General features: G+C 39.5%; 1 protein-coding gene across 1 annotated transcript; it reads right to left on the bottom strand.

Annotated features, from left to right (window-relative positions):
• Positions 1-938: 938 nt before the first annotated feature.
• On the bottom strand, positions 939-3,293 carry LOC128222752 (uncharacterized). The gene is made up of 3 exons (XM_052931863.1): positions 2,973-3,293; positions 2,543-2,739; positions 939-2,324 (listed from the first exon to the last, which is right to left on the bottom strand). The coding sequence occupies exons 1-3, from the start codon at positions 3,285-3,287 to the stop codon at positions 1,271-1,273; spliced, it is 1,566 nt and encodes a 521-aa protein (XP_052787823.1). The 5' UTR covers positions 3,288-3,293; the 3' UTR covers positions 939-1,270.
• Between the last annotated feature and the right edge of the window lie 16,514 nt (positions 3,294-19,807).

The raw sequence follows: 19,807 nt of genomic DNA, 5'->3' as shown, positions 1-19,807 counted from the left end.
AGTAGCTGAGTTTTACTCTAAAACAATTGAAGATGTTCAATTGAATATTGGTTTGCATGTAGCTACTGCACGGCCCATAACTCAAGACTGTCGAGTTGTTCTCCTTTTCTGACTTGCTAATTAAAAACAACAAATGAGTGTTACTTTCTTATGTTTGCAGGGTGCAAAACTTAAAGGGGCTATACACCGTGTGATGAAATATCGAAAAAAAAAAGAAACTTGTCAAAAACTGACATAAACTTGGTATCAATGTGTACAATGCATTGAAACTAACTAACTGAAGTACCACATACCGTAGTATACAATTAATTTATTTTCGCATTATTTTTTCCATATTTCTCCATTAATTTTTTTTTACTGGGTATGTATACCTAGTAGAATTCATTCTTATGCGTGATTTGCTAGTTGATGATATCATGGGATATAACCAAGTAAGGTATATTAGCTTAAGCATTCATATGGTTTCGGATAAGCCTTCGTAGCAAAGTGGATACAACACTGGACAGCTATTTTGGTGACACTAGTTCAATCCATAGCTCAATTTTCTTTTACATTTTGGTATTTCTTTACCATTATCATATCAGAAGAGTAAAACATTTTATTAAATAATTTGTCCTGAGATTTGTTACAGAAAAAAACTTTATTGGTGCCAATCTGGTGTACAGTCCCTTTAAACATTGGGACATATTTAGCATGGGGCTAGTTTTTTAATCTAATGTATCTTAAAGTTAACATTTGTCGGGCATTTCAGTTTGATCTATGGCACTCTTGCCTATTCTTATTTCCACTTAGTTCAATTATGAAACTGATATGAAAATGGTTCATACTGAAAAATCCTTTAAGCAATTCAATACTAATGATTTGAAGTACGTGGTAGATCAATTACACATGGCAAATAAAAAAAAACTCATTTCAGAGCCAAACTTAATAAGTGATCTTTGACTTTTATTCTTAGAAATGTTACAAATAATAAAACCACAAAATACAAAGCAGATGTTTCACAAACAAAAAATTATATCAATAAATTGATCAGTTAATGCATACATGTTTCAAATCAAATCTTGAAATCCATTCACATGAGCATATTTCCTTATCCATTTTTGTCAAACCTGAATCAAATGTGTAATCTCATATGTTATCATATAACTTGCTCGAAAAAATGATTTTAAAACAAAATTGTAATTTCATTGTTCTAGTTAGAAGTATACAAGTTTTTATCCCTAAATCTAATGCTTGATATATACAAACGCTTTCATTGACACATGAGTTATTATTGAACAAGTGGTGGCCATAGATTTGTCAAATATGTGCATATTTTGAACACTTTAGAAATTCTCCTTGACTGTGTTATAGGAATATTGCCATGCAATATTCGAAAGTTCTTGATTCTCTCCATTTGCCTTTCAACATGTATTCGTAAACTTGCAATATCTTTTGTAAGGAGAACCTCACGTTTAGAGAATTGTTTTCCTTTCTGTTTAAATGGTGGAATAATGAGATGAATGCCTCTTGGAGTAGTAAGGTCTGTAATAGTGAAACCCTTATCAACCATTATGGCGTCTCCTTCTTCAAGCAAGTCCAAGAGTCCACATTTTTCTGTGAGTTTCTTGTCACTGGTACAGCCCACCCAACAGTCAGAAACAAAAGTTACAACACCATTTGGGCTTATACCCACCAAAATCTTATGAGTCATGTGAGACTTGTAATCACTGTACATTAAACTTTTCAAAGAAAGAGAACTGGATGTTTCACTGTAAATTTCAGTGCAGTCGATAATAATTCTAGTGTTAGAATATTTCTCTTTAAATTGTTCAGGCATGTTATTTTTCACTACCTCACGAGATGGCCATTGAACAAGAAAGGATAATTGTACATGTAAATAGTTGATCCATCTTTCAACAATGTCACTACATTGTGAAGTGGATATGCAAAACCTAGTACCTAGATCTTCAAATAACAGACCTAGACGTAGGCGCATCAGCACCATGAAAAATTCATCCAGAACACTTAGAGTTCTTGGCCGTCCTCCATCTGAATCTTTATAGTTAAGTTTCCGCCTTGATGTCCGCACTTCAGCTTCATCCTTGATTTCATCAAACAAAGCTTCAAACACAACTCGATTAGGGATTCCGGTGTAAAAACTGACCAAATCGTCATTGTATTTTACGTCATCATATGTGAGCATAGGTAGCTGACATTGTACACCAAAGTCTCTAGTAGAATGTTCTGTTTGTGAACTGAAGTCTGCTGTTTTTCCCAGGAAACTTTCTTCAGTTTGTACTTCCATCACTGCACAGTTGTTCTCAGTCTGTGTGTCACAACATCTGAAACATATACAAATTGATCATGTACCCATTTACCACATCTTACATGTACAGTCTGGTAACCCTAACCAAATGTTTGTTTTTTTGGCCTTAAACATTTACAAACACTTAAATTTTCCTATTTTTGTTAAAGAATGAAGAAAAATGATCAGAAGTAATTAACTTATCAGATCGATTTCATAGCACAAGAAGCAATATATATATATATTGAACAATACCTAAAGGACTGATTCTGTGGCTGTAGTACTGGTCCCATGCAGTAATCATGCAGGTGGACAGAGGTATCAATGGCATGCCCGGAAGGGGATACAAATGACAGTTGTGGCTGTATACTATCATCATTTGACAGTTCTAGGTCTAAATCGTCATTGACCGTATCACCATCATCATCATCACCTACGTCTTCATCAAGGAGCTGAAATTGCAAATGAAACTGTATAAGATAAATGTTTTAGTACAAAATCTGCCAGGCTATATGGTACACATTTTTCCAGGCTGTATTTGAAAACAATTCTTTAATCATTTCTTAAATTACAAAATTTACAAATAAGTGCTGTGACATTGTTTTTAAGCACCGTTGATATAACATAATTCATTTTGAGGTGCATGTAAGGAAGAACTTAAACTAATATAAGAAATAAAAAATACCGTTGGCTGGAAGGTTTTGGTAGCACCAGTCTCAGTTGGAAACATAGATGGAAGTGTATGCTGGAATGAAGGTCCTCTGAAGCCAACAAAATGCTCACTACACAATCGTCTGTGTTCATTCCACTGGAACGATCTCATGACCGTTTTACATCGCTGCACCCACACACGTTTTAAACGTTTGTTCTGAGGAAAACGGTGCAATGACACTTTTCTCCCATCAATAACCTTTCCTCTGTAAATTCCTTTACAAATACAACAGTACTTAGGGGTTTTCCTGCCCGTTTTCTTTATTAGTTTTGAATCTTTACTTTCCATTTTCACTTGTTGCTGTTTACTTCCTGGTTTGTGTAGTCCCCGGAAGTAAATTTCCGCTTTTTGCGCATGCCCACTTGAAGAGTATTCAGGGAAAGATAATCGAGTTATCGGAAAGGACAATAACAAGAACTTAATAATAAGGGGATCTTAATCAACTCGCAGACACTGGAAATTAACGACCCCTTTTAAAGGTTAGCATTTGAAATACAATCATAAAAGAAAGGAAAACTATAGCATTTCTGGGGACGAAGTGTTAAATGTTTAAGGTATGTCTGTGCCTATTAATGCTTGCCCACATCGTAGTTTAATGCGGAATTAAGCCTTCATGAGATTGTTCGCCGTCTTTGTTAAATGGGGTATAAATGAGATGTGGTAATAGTTTTCAATGATAAAAGCAACAAAGATAAAAACGGACACAAACTTAATCTGAAACAGTTAAATGTTTGTGGAGACCAACTGGGTGTCTAAATTTGCGGGGTCACTTATCATTCAATTGGGCAAACTTGGGGCCCAAAATGAAGAACGAACAATTCCGTAATGGAATATCAAACTTTTATCAAACTTGCATATCTCACGGCCATTACTCGATGATCATTGACCGCCGTCTGCGCATGCGCAGTATGGTAAGTCTGACCTATTTCACGGGTCTTAAGAATTTCATGCCACACCGTCCTTTAAAATACTTCAACCAAATCAGTCAAACGGAAATTAACAACTGAACATTTAGCCATACAACCTGCCTACAGTCAAGTACCAATTAAAACCAGAAGAAATTATCAACACTAAAATGTGTTGGAAAATAATTTATTATACCAATAAAAATCTGTTTCAATGAATATGACTCTAGATATATACTTGAAAAGTTGTATTCATTTTGGTAAAAATGTTGTTGTTGTTTAAGGAAGATGTCACCTTTTATAAGGAACGATAATACTTTTACATACGTTTTCTAGATTGAGTTTATGCAGTGCTGTTTATGTATCCGTATAAAACGTGTATTCAAAAGTGAGCATTCAAACAAAACAAAAACAGAAAAACAAAAAAGCGGCATACGAGTTATCATTTTGGAGATTTATGGTTTCAAAAATGTTGCTCCAATGCAATAAGTCATTACTAAGAAAGGCCCAGAGGTGTTTCTTAAAGCCCTCCCCAAAACATTTTCATAAAAAACTGTACCTTTTTTAGGAAATTACCAATAAAGCGCATGCAGTAAAAGCTTAGAGTCGGGAGAAACAAAAAGTGTCCGTCGGGTTTGTAGAAACAAATAAAGAGATTACGCCTTACAGATTGGTTTATGTACCCACATGTTTAGGCTACAGTCATGCCAGTGCCATTCCTCTATATAAGTATTATGTAATCGTTCATCACTTGACCTGCATTTCCTTATCCAGCAATATTGACTTCTTCAATGACAAATACTTAAAAATATATATCAAATTCTTTGAAATTTCTTAATATGCTACTCAAACTTTGCTAAGAATCACCTTACCAACTACTAACATGCCCTCATATTATCTTATATTGTTTAAGACATCAATGACTGGTAATACTGATACAATGCTTATTTGTATATTCAAAAGATATTGTCACAGAAAAAAAACATGCATTTTACGAGAAAACGTGTTAACCACTTGATAATGCTAAGGGCAATAACCCAAGCATAACTTACGTATGATGTATGGAACTTGGATTAGCTTTATTTTCAGTCGCGTTTATATCTGACTTATATAGTTTCAAGTTTTATTGGCAATATCGGCAACACAACAGCCCTTTGGCCTTGATATATAAAAATATTTCAGAAGTGGATTTTTTTTCTTCAAGCTTTTTTTCCGAAATCATGTCTAAATCATAATCTGTCTAAACAATTTTGGGAAACGTATGCAATTTTAATAGCTATACATTGCATATTTTAAGAATAAAATTTCACAGTGCCATATTTGGGCGCATATATTTATTATAGTCTTTTCTTTAAATGTAAATTCCAAAGTATTTTTTTTTCTTTTTAAGCATGCGCCTTTTTCTTCAATTTGAAAGAAAATGATAAGTTTTCTGTATAAATTGAACCAACCAAAGATGCGATAATGCAAGAAATATATCTCGCGTATTTTTACTTTCACAATTAGCGTATGAAGGTTGCGATCTCTCTAACGTATATAGAGGTTCAATGTGTTTACACTCCAATACCACGTCATAGATTCCCATTAACATGTTCCGCACATTATAAAGTCAATGTCCCACTGGCTTTATACCCGCCTGAAACTGTTTAAAAATGCATGTGCGTGAAGTTAGCACCGTAGCACCGTATCACCATATCACCGCGGGGATGCGGTGCTAGCACCGTATCACCATCAAAATCAATACAATAAGAGCATTAATCTCGAGGAAACATGTAAGGCTCGTTCTCGCAGAAACGAGCAAGGGGACCATAGAGACCTATGTCACTGTGTAGCCGAGACCTGGCCCTAGGTGATGGCACATGTGAATACCTGCGGGATAGGGACATGAACTCGATCCCCCATGCCAATTTGGCCCATATTCAGACACTGTTATGGTGCGGATGCCTTAAAAACGAGCAAGGGGACCAATGGCACTGTATCCAAGGGTTACCTGGCGGTGTGATACATTCGGGGAAACTGTTAATACTACGAGGAATTTAGTCTGGCCCCGTCCTTAGCCCAACATTGTGCGTATATGGGCAATATAAGCCCTACTGACCCCTACCATACATGTAAGGCTCGTTCTCGCAGAAACGAGCAAGGGGACCATAGGGACCTATGTCACTGTGTAGCCGAGACCTGGCCCTAGGTGATGGCACATGTGAATACCCTAGGATTTTAGGCAGGCTATGCGGGATAGGGACATGAACTCGATCCCCCATGCCAATTTGGCCCATATTCAGACACTGTTATGGTGCGGATGCCTTAAAAACGAGCAAGGGGACCAATGGCACTGTATCCAAGGGTTACCTGGCGGTGTGATACATTCGGGAAAAACTGTTAATACTACGAGGAATTTAGTCTGGCCCCGTCCTTAGCCCAACATTGTGCGTATATGGGCAATATAAGCCCTACTGACCCCTACCATACATGTAAGGCTCGTTCTCGCAGAAACGAGCAAGGGGACCATAGGGACCTATGTCACTGTGTAGCCGAGACCTGGCCCTAGGTGATGGCACATGTGAATACCCTAGGATTTTAGGCAGGCTATGCGGGATAGGGACATGAACTCGATCCCCCATGCCAATTTGGCCCATATTCAGACACTGTTATGGTGCGGATGCCTTAAAAACGAGCAAGGGGACCAATGGCACTGTATCCAAGGGTTACCTGGCGGTGTGATACATTCGGGGAAACTGTTAATACTACGAGGATTTTAGTCTGGCCCCGTCCTTAGCCCAACATTGTGCGTATATGGGCAATATAAGCCCTACTGACCCCTACCATACATGTAAGGCTCGTTCTCGCAGAAACGAGCAAGGGGACCATAGGGACCTATGTCACTGTGTAGCCGAGACCTGGCCCTAGGTGATGGCACATGTGAATACCCTAGGATTTTAGGCAGGCTATGCGGGATAGGGACATGAACTCGATCCCCCATGCCAATTTGGCCCATATTCAGACACTGTTATGGTGCGGATGCCTTAAAAACGAGCAAGGGGACCAATGGCACTGTATCCAAGGGTTACCTGGCGGTGTGATACATTCGGGGAAACTGTTAATACTACGAGGATTTTAGTCTGGCCCCGTCCTTAGCCCAACATTGTGCGTATATGGGCAATATAAGCCCTACTGACCCCTACCATACATGTAAGGCTCGTTCTCGCAGAAACGAGCAAGGGGACCATAGGGACCTATGTCACTGTGTAGCCGAGACCTGGCCCTAGGTGATGGCACATGTGAATACCCTAGGATTTTAGGCAGGCTATGCGGGATAGGGACATGAACTCGATCCCCCCATGCCAATTTGGCCCATATTCAGACACTGCTATGGTGCGGATGCCTTAAAAACGAGCAAGGGGACCAATGGCACTGTATCCAAGGGTTACCTGGCGGTGTGATACATTCGGGGAAACTGTTAATACTACGAGGATTTTAGTCTGGCCCCGTCCTTAGCCCAACATTGTGCGTTTATGGTCAATATAAGCCCTACTGACCCCTACCATACATGTAAGGCTCGTTCTCGCAGAAACGAGCAAGGGGACCATAGGGACCTATGTCACTGTGTAGCCGAGACCTGGCCCTAGGTGATGGCACATGTGAATACCCTAGGATTTTAAGCAGGCTATGCGAGATACGTACATGGAAAAGGCTCCCAATGCCTTTTTGCCTCTTATAAATGACATGTTATGGTGCAAAAACCATAAAACGAGAAACTGGACCAATGCGACCTATGTCACCATGTAGCAGATACCTAGTCCTAAGTGATAGTACATATGACTAACCTAGGATTTTATGCAGGCTATGCGAGATAGGGACTTAAAAAAGGCTCCCAATGTATATTTTCCTCATATCCATTACATGTTATGGTGCAGAAACCTTCAAACGAGCAAGGGGACCATAGCGCCCTTTATCAGTGTGTATCTTAGATCTAGTCATAGGTGATAGTACATATGAATTACCTAGGATTTTAGGTAGGCTATGAGTGATAGGGGCATGGAAAAGGCTCCCAATGGCTTTTTCCCTCATATTCATTACATGTTATTGTGCAAACACTTTAAAACGAGCAAGGGGACCAAAGCGACCCATGTCAGCTTGTTACTTAGATCTTTTTCTAGGTGATAGTAAATATGAATTATCTAGGATTTTAGGCATACTATGCAATATAGGGTCATGGGAAAGGCCCCTTATGCCTATTTGCCTCATATTCATTACATGTTATGGTGAAGAAACCTTAAAACGAGCAAGGGGACCATAGCGCCTATGCCAGTTCGTTGCTTTGACATATTCGTAGGTGATAGTACATATGAATTACCTAGGATTTTAGGCAGATTGTGACAGAAAGTGACATGGAAAAGGCTCCAAATGTCTATTTTTCCCTCATCTTCATTAAATGTTATGGTGCAGAAACTTAAGATCGAGCAAGGGGACCATAGCGACCTATGTCAGCTCGTTGCTTGAACCTAGTCCTAGATGATAGTACATATGAATTACCTAGGATTTTAGGCAGGCTATGCTAGATAGGGACATAAAAAATGCTCCCAATGCCAATTTGACTCACATTTATTACATGGTATGGTGCAGAAACCTTAAAATAATTAAGGGGATCATACGTCACCATAGCGACCTTTGTCAGCTCGTTGCTCAGACCAAGTCCTAGGTGATAGTACATATGAATTACCTAGGGTTTTAGGCAGGCTATGCGATTTAGGGACATGAAAAAGGCTCCCAATACCTATTTGCCTCTTATTATTACATGCTATGGTGCATTAACCATAAAACGAGCAAGGGGACCATAGCGAACTATGTCAGCGTGTGGCTTAGACCAAGTCCTAGGTGATAGTTCATATGAATTACCTAGGATTTTAGGCAAGCTATACGAGATAGGGACATGGAAACGGCTTACAATCCCTATTTGCCTCATATTCATTATATGTTATGGTGCAGAAACCTTAAAACGAGCAAGGGGACCACAGCGACCTATGTTAGCGTGTAGCTTAGACCTAATCCTAGGTGATAGAACATAAGAATTACCTAGAATTTTAGGTAGGCTATGAGTGATAGGGGCATGGAAAAGGCTCCCAATGCCTATTTCCCTCATATTCATTACATGTTATTGTGCAAAAAAACCTTAGAACGAGCAAGGGGACCAAACCGACCTATGCCAGTTCGTTGCTTAGACCTATTCCTAGGTGATAGTACATATGAATTATATAGGATTTTAGACAGATTGTGCGAGAAAGTGACATGGAAAAGGCTCCAAATGCCTATTTTTACCTTATAATCATTGAATGTTATTACATGGTATGGTGCAGAAACCATTAAATAATTAAGAGGAAGGGGACCATAGCGACCTATTTCAGCTCGTTGCTTAGACCTAGTCCTAGGTGATAGTACATATGAATTACCTAGGATTTTAGGCAGGCTATGCGATATAGGGACATGGAAAAGGGTCCAAATGCCTATTTGCCTCTTATTATTACAAGTTATGATGCATTAACCTTTAAGCGAGCAACGGGACCATAGCGAACTATGTCAGTGTGTGACTTAGATCTAGTCCTAGGTGATAGTACATATGAATTACCTAGGATTATAGGCAGGCTATACGAGATAGGAACATGGAAAAGGCACCCAATCCCTATATGTCTCATATTCATTACATGTTATGGTGCAGAAACCTTAACATGAGCAGCGACCTATGTTAGCGTATAGCATAGACATAATCCTAGGTGATAGAATATATGAATTACCTAGGAATTAAGAAAGGCTTTGCGAGAAAGGGACATGGAAAAGGCTCCAAATGCCTTTTTTTTACCTCATATTCAATAAATGTTATGGTGCAGAAACCTTAAACCGAGCAAGGGGACCATAGCGACCTATGTAGCTTAGACCTAATCCTAGGTGATAGAACATATCAATTACCTAGGATTTTAGGCAGGCTATGCGATATAGGGACATGGAAAAGGCTCCCAATGCCAATTTGCCTCATATTATTACATGTTATGGTGTATTAACCTAAAAACGAGCATGTGGACCATAGCGAACTATGTCAGCGTGTGGCTTAAACCTAGTCCTAGGTGAAAGTACATATGAATTGGTTAGGATTTTAGGCAGGCTATACGAGATAGGGACATGGAATAGGATCCCAATGCCTATTTGTCTCATATTCATTACATGTTATGGTGCAGAAACCTTAAAACGAGCATGGGGACCATATCGACCTTTGTCATCATGCAGCCGAGACCTAGTCCTAGATGATAGTACATATGAATAACTTAGGAATTTAGGTATGCTATGCGAGATAGGGTCATGGAAAAGGCTCCCAATGCATATTTGATTCATATTATTTTCATCTTTTGGTGCGGTAACCTTAAAACGAGCAAGGAGACCAAAGCGACTTATGTCACAATGTAGCAGAGACCTAGTCCTAGATAATAGTATACATGAATAACGTAAGATTTTAGGCAGGCTATGCGAGATAGGGACATTGAAAATGCCCTCAATGCCAATTTGCCTCATATTCATTACATGTTATGGTACAAAAACCTTTATACGAGCAAGGGGACCATAGTGCCCTATGTCAGTGTGTAGCTTAGACCTAGTCCTAGGTGATAGTACATATGAATAACCAAGGATTTTAGGCTGGCTATACGAGATAGGGACATGCAAAATGCTCCACATGCCTATTTGACTCATATTCATTACACGTTATGGTTCAGAATCCTTACAACGAGCAAGGGGACCACAGCGACCTATGTCACCGTGTAGCTTAGACCTAGTCCTAGGAGATAGTACATATGAATTATCTAGGATTTTAGGCAGATTGTGCGTGATAGGGACATGGGAAAGACTCAAAAATGTCTATTTTTACCTCATATTCATCAAATGTTATGTTGCAAAAACCTTAAACAAGCAAGGGGACCAAAGCGACCTATGTCAGCTCGTTGCTTAGACCTAGTCCTAGGTGATAGTAAATATGAATTATCTAGGATTTTAGGCAGGCTATGCGACATAGGGACATGGAAAAGGCCCCTTATACCTATTTGCCTCATATTCATTACATGTTATGGTTCAAAAACCTTAAAACGAGTAAGGGGACCATAGCGGCCTATGTCAGCGTGTAGCTTAGACCTAGTCCTAGGTGATAGTATGTATAAATTACCTAGGATTTTAGGCAGATTATGCGAGATAGGGACATGGAAAAGACTCCGAATGCCTATATTTACCTCTTATTCATTAAGTGTTATGGTGCAGAAACCTTTAAACGAGAACGGGGACCATAGCGACCTATGTCAGCTCGTTGCTTGAACCTAGTCCTAGATCATAGTACATACAAATTACCTAGGATATTAGGCAGTCTATGCGAGATAGGAACATGAAAAATATTCCAAAAGCCAATTTGCCTCACATTTATTACATGTTCTGGCGCATAAAACTTAAAATAATTAAGCGGACCATAGCGACCTATGTCAGCTCGTTGCTTGAACCTAGTCCTAGATGATAATACATATGAATTACCTAGGATTTTAGGCAGGCTATGCGAGACATGAAAAAGGCTCCCAATGAATGCCTATTGCCCTACATTCATTACATGCTATGGTGCATAAAATGTAAAACGAGAACTAGGACCAAAGAAACGTAAGTCATCGTTTAGCTGAGACCTACTCCTAGGTGATTGAACATATGAATTTCCTAGGATTTAAGGCAGGCTGTGTTGAATGGGGACATGGAAAAGGCTCCCAATGTATATTTGACGCATATTCGTTACATGATATGGTTCAGAAACCTTAAAACGAGAAACGGGACCATAGCGACCTATGTAACCTTGTTAACGAGACCTAGTCCTAGATGAAAGTACATATGAATAACCTCCGACTTTAGGCATGTTATGCGAAAAAGAAACATGGAAAAGGGTCCAAATGCCAATTTGACCCATGTGCATTACATGTTATGTAGCAGAAACCTTAAAACGAATAAAGGTACCATGCCGACCTATGTAAGCTCGTTCTTGGACCTAGTCCTAGATGATAGTACATATCAATTACCTAGGATTTTAGGCAGGCTATGCATGATAGGGACATGAAAAATGCTCCAAATGCCAATTTGCCTCACATTTATAACATGTTATCGTTCAGAAACCTTAAAACGAGCATGGGGACCATAGCGACCTATGTCAGCTCGTTGCTTGAACCTAGTCCTAGATGATAGTACATATGAATTACCTAGGATTTTAGGCAGGCTATGCGAGACATGAAAAAGGCTCCCAATGCCTATTGCCCTACATTCATTACATGTTATGGTGCAGAAAATTTAAAACGAGAAACGGGACCAAAGAAACGTATTTCATCGTTTAGCCGAGACCTAGTCTTAGGTGATTGAACATATGAAATTCCTAGGATTTAAGGCAGGCTTTGCGGTAGAGGAACATGGAATAGACCCCCAATATATATTTGCCGCATAGCCATAAACTTGTTATGGCACGAGAACATTAAAACGAGCAAGGGGACCACAGCGACATGTGTCACCATGTAGCCGAGACCAAGTCCTAGGTGATAGAACATATGAATAACCTCGGACTTTAGGCATGTTATGCGAAAAAGGAACATGGAAAAGGCTCCAAATGCCAATTTGACCCATGTTCATTACATGTTATGTAGCAGAAACCTTAAAACGAATAAAGGTACCATACCGACCTATGTAAGCTCGTTCTTGGACCTAGTCCTAGATGATAGTACATATGAATTACCAAGGATTTTAGGCAGGCTATGCAAGATAGGGACATGCAAAATGCTCCAAATGCCAATTTGCCTCACATTTATTACATGTTATCGTTCAGTAACCTTAAAACGAGCACGGGGACCATAGCGACCTTTGTCAGCTCGTTGCTTGAACCTAGTCCTAGATGATAGTACATATGAATTACCTAGGATTTTAGGCAGGCTATGCGAGACATGAAAAAGGCTCCCAATGCCTATTGCCCTACATTCATTACATGTTATGGTGCAGAAAATTTAAAACGAGAAACAGGACCAGAGAAACGTATTTCATCGTTTAGCCGAGACCTAGTTTTAGGTGATTGAACATATGAAATTCCTAGGATTTAAGGCAGGCTTTGCGGTAGAGGAACATGGAATAGACCCCCAATATATATTTGCCGCATAGCCATAAACTTGTTATGGCACGAAAACATTAAAACGAGCAAGGGGACCACAGCGACATGTGTCACCATGTAGCCGAGACCAAGTCCTAGGTGATAGTACATATGAATAACATAGGATTTTAGGCACGCTATGCGAGATACGTATATGAAAAAGGCTCTCAATGCCTATTTGCCTCGTATTAATTACATGTTATGGTGCAGAAACCTTAAAACGAGAAACGGGACCAAAGCGACCTATGCCACCATGTGGCAGAGACCTAGTCCTAGGTGATAGTACATATTAATAACGTATGATTTTAGGCAGGCTATGCGAGATAGGGACATTGAAAAGGCTCCCAGTGTATATTTGCCTCATAGTCATTACATGTTATGGTGCAGAAGCGTTCGAACGAGCAAGGGGACCATAGCGCCCTATGTCAGCGTGTAGCTTACACCTAGTCCTAGGTGATAGTACATATGAATTACCTAGGATTTTAGGTAGGCTATGAGTGATAGGGACATGATAAAGGCTACCAATGCATATTTGCCTCATATTCATTACATGCTATGGTGCAAAAACCTTAAAACGAGCAAGAGGACCAAAGCGACCTATGTCAGCTCGTTGCTCAGACCTAGTGCTAGATGATAGAACATATGAATTATCTAGGATTGTAGGCAGGCTATGCGATATAGGGACATGGAAAATGCTCACAATGCCTATTTGCCTTATTTTCATTACATGTTATGGTGAAGAAAACTTAAAACGAGCAAGGGGACCATAGAGACCTATGAGAGTTTGTTGCTTAGACCTAGTCCTAGGTGATAGTACATATGGAATACCTAGGATTTTAGGCAGATTGTACGAGAAAGTGACATGGAAAAGGCTCCAAATGACTATTTTTACCTCATATTTATTAAATGTTATGGTGTAGAAACCATAAAAAAACAAGGGGACCATAGCGACCTATGTCAGCTAGTTGCTTGAACCTAGTCCTAGATGATAGTACCTATGAATTACCCAGGATTTTAGGCAGGCTGTGCGAGATAGGGACATGAAAAATGCTGCCAATGCCAATTTGCCTCACATTTATTGCATGTTATTGCGCAAAAACCTTAAAACAATTAAGGGGACCAAAGTGACCTATGTCAAGATGTAGCTTAGACCTAGTCCTATGTGATAGTACATATGAATCACCTAGGATTTTGGGCAGGCTATGCGAGATATGGACATGGAAAAGGCTCGCGATGCCTATTTTTACCTCATATTCACTAAATGTTACGGTGCAGAAACCTTTAAACGAGCAAGGAGACCATACCGACCTATGTCAGCTTGTTTCTTAGACCAAGTCCTAGGTGATAGTACATATGAATAACCTATGATTTTTGGCAGGCTACGCGAGATAGGGACATGGAAAAGGCTCCCAATGTATAATTGTCTAATATTCATTACATGTTATGGTGCGGAAACCTTTAAACGAGCATCGGGACCATATCGACCTTTGTCATCATGCAGCCGAGACCTAGTACTAGGTAATAGTACATATGAATAACCTAGGATTTTAGGCATGCTATGCGAGATACGTATATGAAAAAGGCTCCCAATGTCTATTTGCCTCATATTCATTACATGTTATGGTTCAGAAACCTTAAAACGACAAACGGGACCATAACAACCTATGTCACCTTATAGACGAGATCTTGTCCTATGTGATACTTCATATGAATAACCTCGTATTGTAGGCATGCTATGCGAGATAGAGACATGGAAAATGCTCCCAATGCCTATTTGCCACATATTCATTACAAGTTATGGTGCGGAAACATTACAACGAGCAAGTGGACCATAACGACCTATGTCAGCGTGTAGCTAAGACCTAGTCCTAGGCAGGCTATGCAGGAAAGGGACATGGAAAGGCTACCAATGTCTATTTCCCTCATAATCTGGCATTGCGCGGAAACCTTAAAACGAGTAAGGGGACATAGTGACTTACGTTACTAAGTAGACTTGACCTTTCCCAGATGATGGTTTATGTAAATATATAGGCAGGTTATGCGGGATAGGGAAATGAAAATGACTCCCAATTCCTATTTACCCAATATACAACTAAAACGGTGCGAAACCCTTAACACGAGCAAGCGCACGAAGGGACCTATGGCACTTTGTAGCCCAGACCTCGCTTTAAGTGATAACATCGCTGAATTACCAAGAATTTTAGGCAGGCTTCGAGGGAAAGGGGCATGAAATAAGCTCCAAATGCCTTCATTGCATTAATAACAAACAGCGAAAACATGAACACGAACACATATACCATAGCCACCCAAATCGCGACCTGTCCATACACGGTGAGTAAACATATGAATATCATAGGAATTTATGCAGGCTATGCGGGATAGGGACATGAAATTTGCTCCTAATGGATATTTAGTTATTTATATTCTGGCATTGTTTTGGTGCGGAAACCTTACAACACTCAAAGAGATCATAGCGACCTTAGTCACTGTGTAGCCGAGACTTTACCCCAGATGATTCCATATGTGAATTAGTTAGGATTTAAGGCAGATTTTGCGGGGAAGAGGCATTCAAAAGAATCCATAGTACTATTTAGCCAATATACAACTTTTATGGTGCGATAACATTACAATGAGTAGTAACCTATGACACGTCGTAGCCAATATTTGGCTTGAAGTGATGGTAAATGGATCAACCTAGGCAAGTTATGCTAGGCTAGATAGGGACATGAAAAATACTTCCAATGCCTACCTGGCATTACTAACATGTTATGGTGCGGAAACCTTTAAACGAGAAAGGAGACCATAGCGACCTATGTCACCGTTTAGCCGAGACCTGGCCATACTCGGTGTTGAAACATGAAAATATCCTATGGTATCTGGGATAGGGACATAAAATATGCCCATTATGCATATTAGTAATTTACACGATATTCTTGCAGCGTTATTGTTTGTTATTGTGTGGAAACATTAAAACGTGCACTGCGACAATATGGACATATGTCACTGTTCAGCCGAGACCTTGCACCAAATGATGGCATATATTTGAATAACCTAGGATTTTAGGCAAGTTATGCAGGATAGGACATGGTAAGACTCCCAATACCTAATATCCAATATACAACTGTTATGGTGCGATAACCTTAAAACAAGCAAGCGAACCATTGCCACTGTATAGCCGAGACTGGTTTAAGTTTATGGCATATGTGAATCACTTAGACTTGTAGGGTGATAATGCGGGATAGGGACATGAAATAAGTTCCCAACACCTACCTGACCCACATACTTACCGTTTATATGTCCTTGAACAAGGCCATATCGACCAATATCACAGTGTAACTGAGACCTGGCCCTTGGTGAGGCCTTATGTGAATAACTTCGGATTATTCGAAAGACTATTCGAGATATGCCATGTCATAGGCAATTAAATAAATAATAGGTCCAGCTTTTATTTGTATTTAGAGTTACTACGGTGTTAACACCTAATTGTGTGATGGCCGTAAACGACAGTGCACTTTAGTATTTACTTAAGGAATGAATTGCAGGGTTCGGACTCCACACACTTTGACAAGCCCGATTGCGTTCATACCCCGATAATGATATCAACCCCGCAATTAATTCCTTATATTTACACCAATAGTTCATTATTTCATTCAAGAATCGTTAAAAAAATACTTCATTTCATTTAAGAAATCCTTTCAGTAATGCTTCCTTACACATTCTGTATGTGAATCACTTAGGATTTTAGGGTGATAATGCGGGATAGGGACATGAAATAAGCTTCCAACACCTACCTGACCCACATACTTACCGTTTATGTTGCGGAATCCTTACAACGACCAAGGGTACCATATCGACCAATATCACAGTGTAACCGAGACCTGGCCCTTGGTGAGGCCTTATGTGAATAACTTTTTCGAAAGGCTATTCGAGATAGGGACATACATTTGGTTCTTAATGCGTGTTTAATGTGTGTAAATAAATGTGCCTGTCATAGGCAATTAAATAAATAAATAGGTCCGGCTTTTATTTGTATTTAGGGTTATTGCGATGTCTACACCTTATTGTGTGATGGCCGTAAACAACAGTGCACTTTAATACGATTTGATATTTCCTAGGGATCACAACTTAGTCTTGATCCGTCTTCCCCTTGAAGCATAGTATATGCGGCATAAATAAATAAGGAGATTGGAGGGTTCTTACGCTATAATATCGCTATGTCTAAATTCAGCCTTGAACTGTGCACTTTGGTGTAATATTTGTTTATTTATATGGACATAAAACGTTAATTTTATGGCGTCACATTGGGAATGTGACGTCTTCCATGTTAGCCGAAAATATGTTAACACCTAAACAAATGCGCGGCTAAAATAATTCTAAAACTGTGCATTTTGTAATACATACACAGGACAGAGGCTTGGAACTATCCCGGAATACGGTGAAGATGTTTGCCGTTACATAATGTCGTATCCCGGAGAGCAATGCTGATTTGTGATTAATGCATATTTATATACTTGATGTATGCTTATTAATGACAGGCTTTGATAAATTACCGCTTCAAATGGCCACATTCAGGAAAGGATACTAACACATTCATAAGTTTACAAAATGTTACCATATTTTTAAATATAATTCATTCAAGAAATATATTGTATATATGTAGCATACGTTTATAGACCTAAACATAAAGATAATGCTACTTATCTTTATCTAAAAGTAAACATATTGGATACTCAACAACACTGCTAAACGAAAAGCCCTCTTTTCCCCTGTAAGTAATCACTGTTTTCTCTCCTGCACCTCTTATACCATCCAAAATGTTACCCCTGTGTACCCTCCGTTAATACGGATGTTCGGTAGCAGTCAATCGTTTAGTCATCATTCGATTGTTCATCGTAAGATGCGAATCGGGGATCCCAAATTTCTATCTATAAGGCATTGAAGGTAAATTTCGGCAATATCTGTCTCTAAAAAATATAAAGCTATTGTTTTTGTTAAACAGGTACTATGTTACGACTGTTTCTTATATAGGGCCAATTTAAATTCGAAACTGTGCTAGAAACACCCTGCATTTCAAATCTGAAGCTAAGCTTTAAAGCTGTACTCTCACAGATTGAACGTTTTGACACCTTTTTTCTTGTCTTGGAACGAGAATATTTTTGCGTAAATATCTGCAAACCAATGGTAAAAGACTGCTGACTAAAGATCAGATCGCAGCTTTACATATTTCCGTCCCAAAATTTATGTTCTATCCATTTTTCTTAAACCGTTAGTAACGGTTTAAGCCATAAAACATTAAATTTGGGATGGAAATATGAAGATCTGCGATTTGATTTTTTGTCAGCAGTCTTTAATCACTGGTAAGCAGATATTTACGCAATATTTTCCAATTCCAAGACAAAAAAATTGAAAAAAATTGGAAAAACGGTAAATCTGTGAGAGGGCAGCTTTAAACCTGATGTCTGCAACCCGGTGTTAATCAATCTCCAACGCAGTGTTCTCAATAATTTACATTTCATTTACCAAAATAACGATTTTTTTTCTATTGACACGGGATTTTCATGTTGTGTGCTCAAACACCTTAGCGATGTATATTCATGTGTTCGTTCATTATGCTCAGACCAGAGTTTCCCCAGATCAATGGCCTATGTGAGGTTGAAGTGATTCCAAATTCCTACCACTCTGGCAATATTCATGTCAATTGAACATAAACTCGTGAATGCCTCGAACATGAGCCATCACAGCATATTGAGGCATAAGGCAATGCTCACATGTTAATGTGCTCAAACCAGACTTTTCCGAATAAAATGGTATATTTGAGGTTGAAGAAATTCCAAATGCCGACCACTCTAGCATAGTGGCAAAAGCCATGATAATTTTAAGCAAACGTATCAATGCCTAAAACATGAGCCATGAAAGAGTATTATTATTATCTATAGTTCACATTATAGGCCCTGAACCTAGTTATCATTACACTTTCTGTTAAGGACCTCTTAGTCGAATAATCGGGTCAGTCCGTCCCAAAAATGGCTTTTGCAGCAGCAAAGTTCAATTTTCGAGCTCTATTTTCGGCTATTCAGTACAACAGCTCCAGCGAAATAAATTTATCATAAAGTAGGCGTCGTGGCCTAGTTCATCCCTACACTTATCGTTATGTCCCCTAGGTAAATTTTTGGGTCAGTTTGTCCCTATCCCGCATAGCCTGCCTAAAATCCTAGGGTATTCACATGTGCCATCACCTAGGGCCAGGTCTCGGCTACACAGTGACATAGGTCCCTATGGTCCCCTTGCTCGTTTCTGCGAGAACGAGCCTTACATGTATGGTAGGGGTCAGTAGGGCTTATATTGCCCATATACGCACAATGTTGGGCTAAGGACGGGGCCCAGACTAAAATCCTCGTAGTATTAACAGTTTCCCCGAATGTATCACACCGCCAGGTAACCCTTGGATACAGTGCCATTGGTCCCCTTGCTCGTTTTTAAGGCATCCGCACCACAGCAGTGTCTGAATATGGGCCAAATTGGCATGGGGGATCGAGTTCATGTCCCTATCCCGCATAGCCTGCCTAAAATCCTAGGGTATTCACATGTGCCATCACCTAGGGCCAGGTCTCGGCTACACAGTGACATAGGTCCCTATGGTCCCCTTGCTCGTTTCTGCGAGAACGAGCCTTACATGTATGGTAGGGGTCTAGGGCTTATATTTGCCCATATAC

The sequence above is a fragment of the Mya arenaria genome, chromosome 17 (assembly GCF_026914265.1).
Source record: "Mya arenaria isolate MELC-2E11 chromosome 17, ASM2691426v1".
In the NCBI taxonomy this organism is placed as follows: domain Eukaryota; kingdom Metazoa; phylum Mollusca; class Bivalvia; order Myida; family Myidae; genus Mya; species Mya arenaria.
This window is presented reverse-complemented; position numbering and strand designations above follow the sequence as displayed.

Excerpts from the sequence above, each read along its gene's own strand:
- LOC128222752 (XM_052931863.1), bottom strand. The coding sequence starts at position 3,287 with ATGGAAAGTAAAGATTCAAAACTAATAAAGAAAACGGGCAGGAAAACC. Across the intron at positions 2,740-2,972 it reads CCAAAACCTTCCAGCCAACG|CTCCTTGATGAAGACGTAGG; the intron begins GTATTTTTTATT and ends TTGCAATTTCAG. Across the intron at positions 2,325-2,542 it reads CCACAGAATCAGTCCTTTAG|ATGTTGTGACACACAGACTG; the intron begins GTATTGTTCAAT and ends TATATGTTTCAG.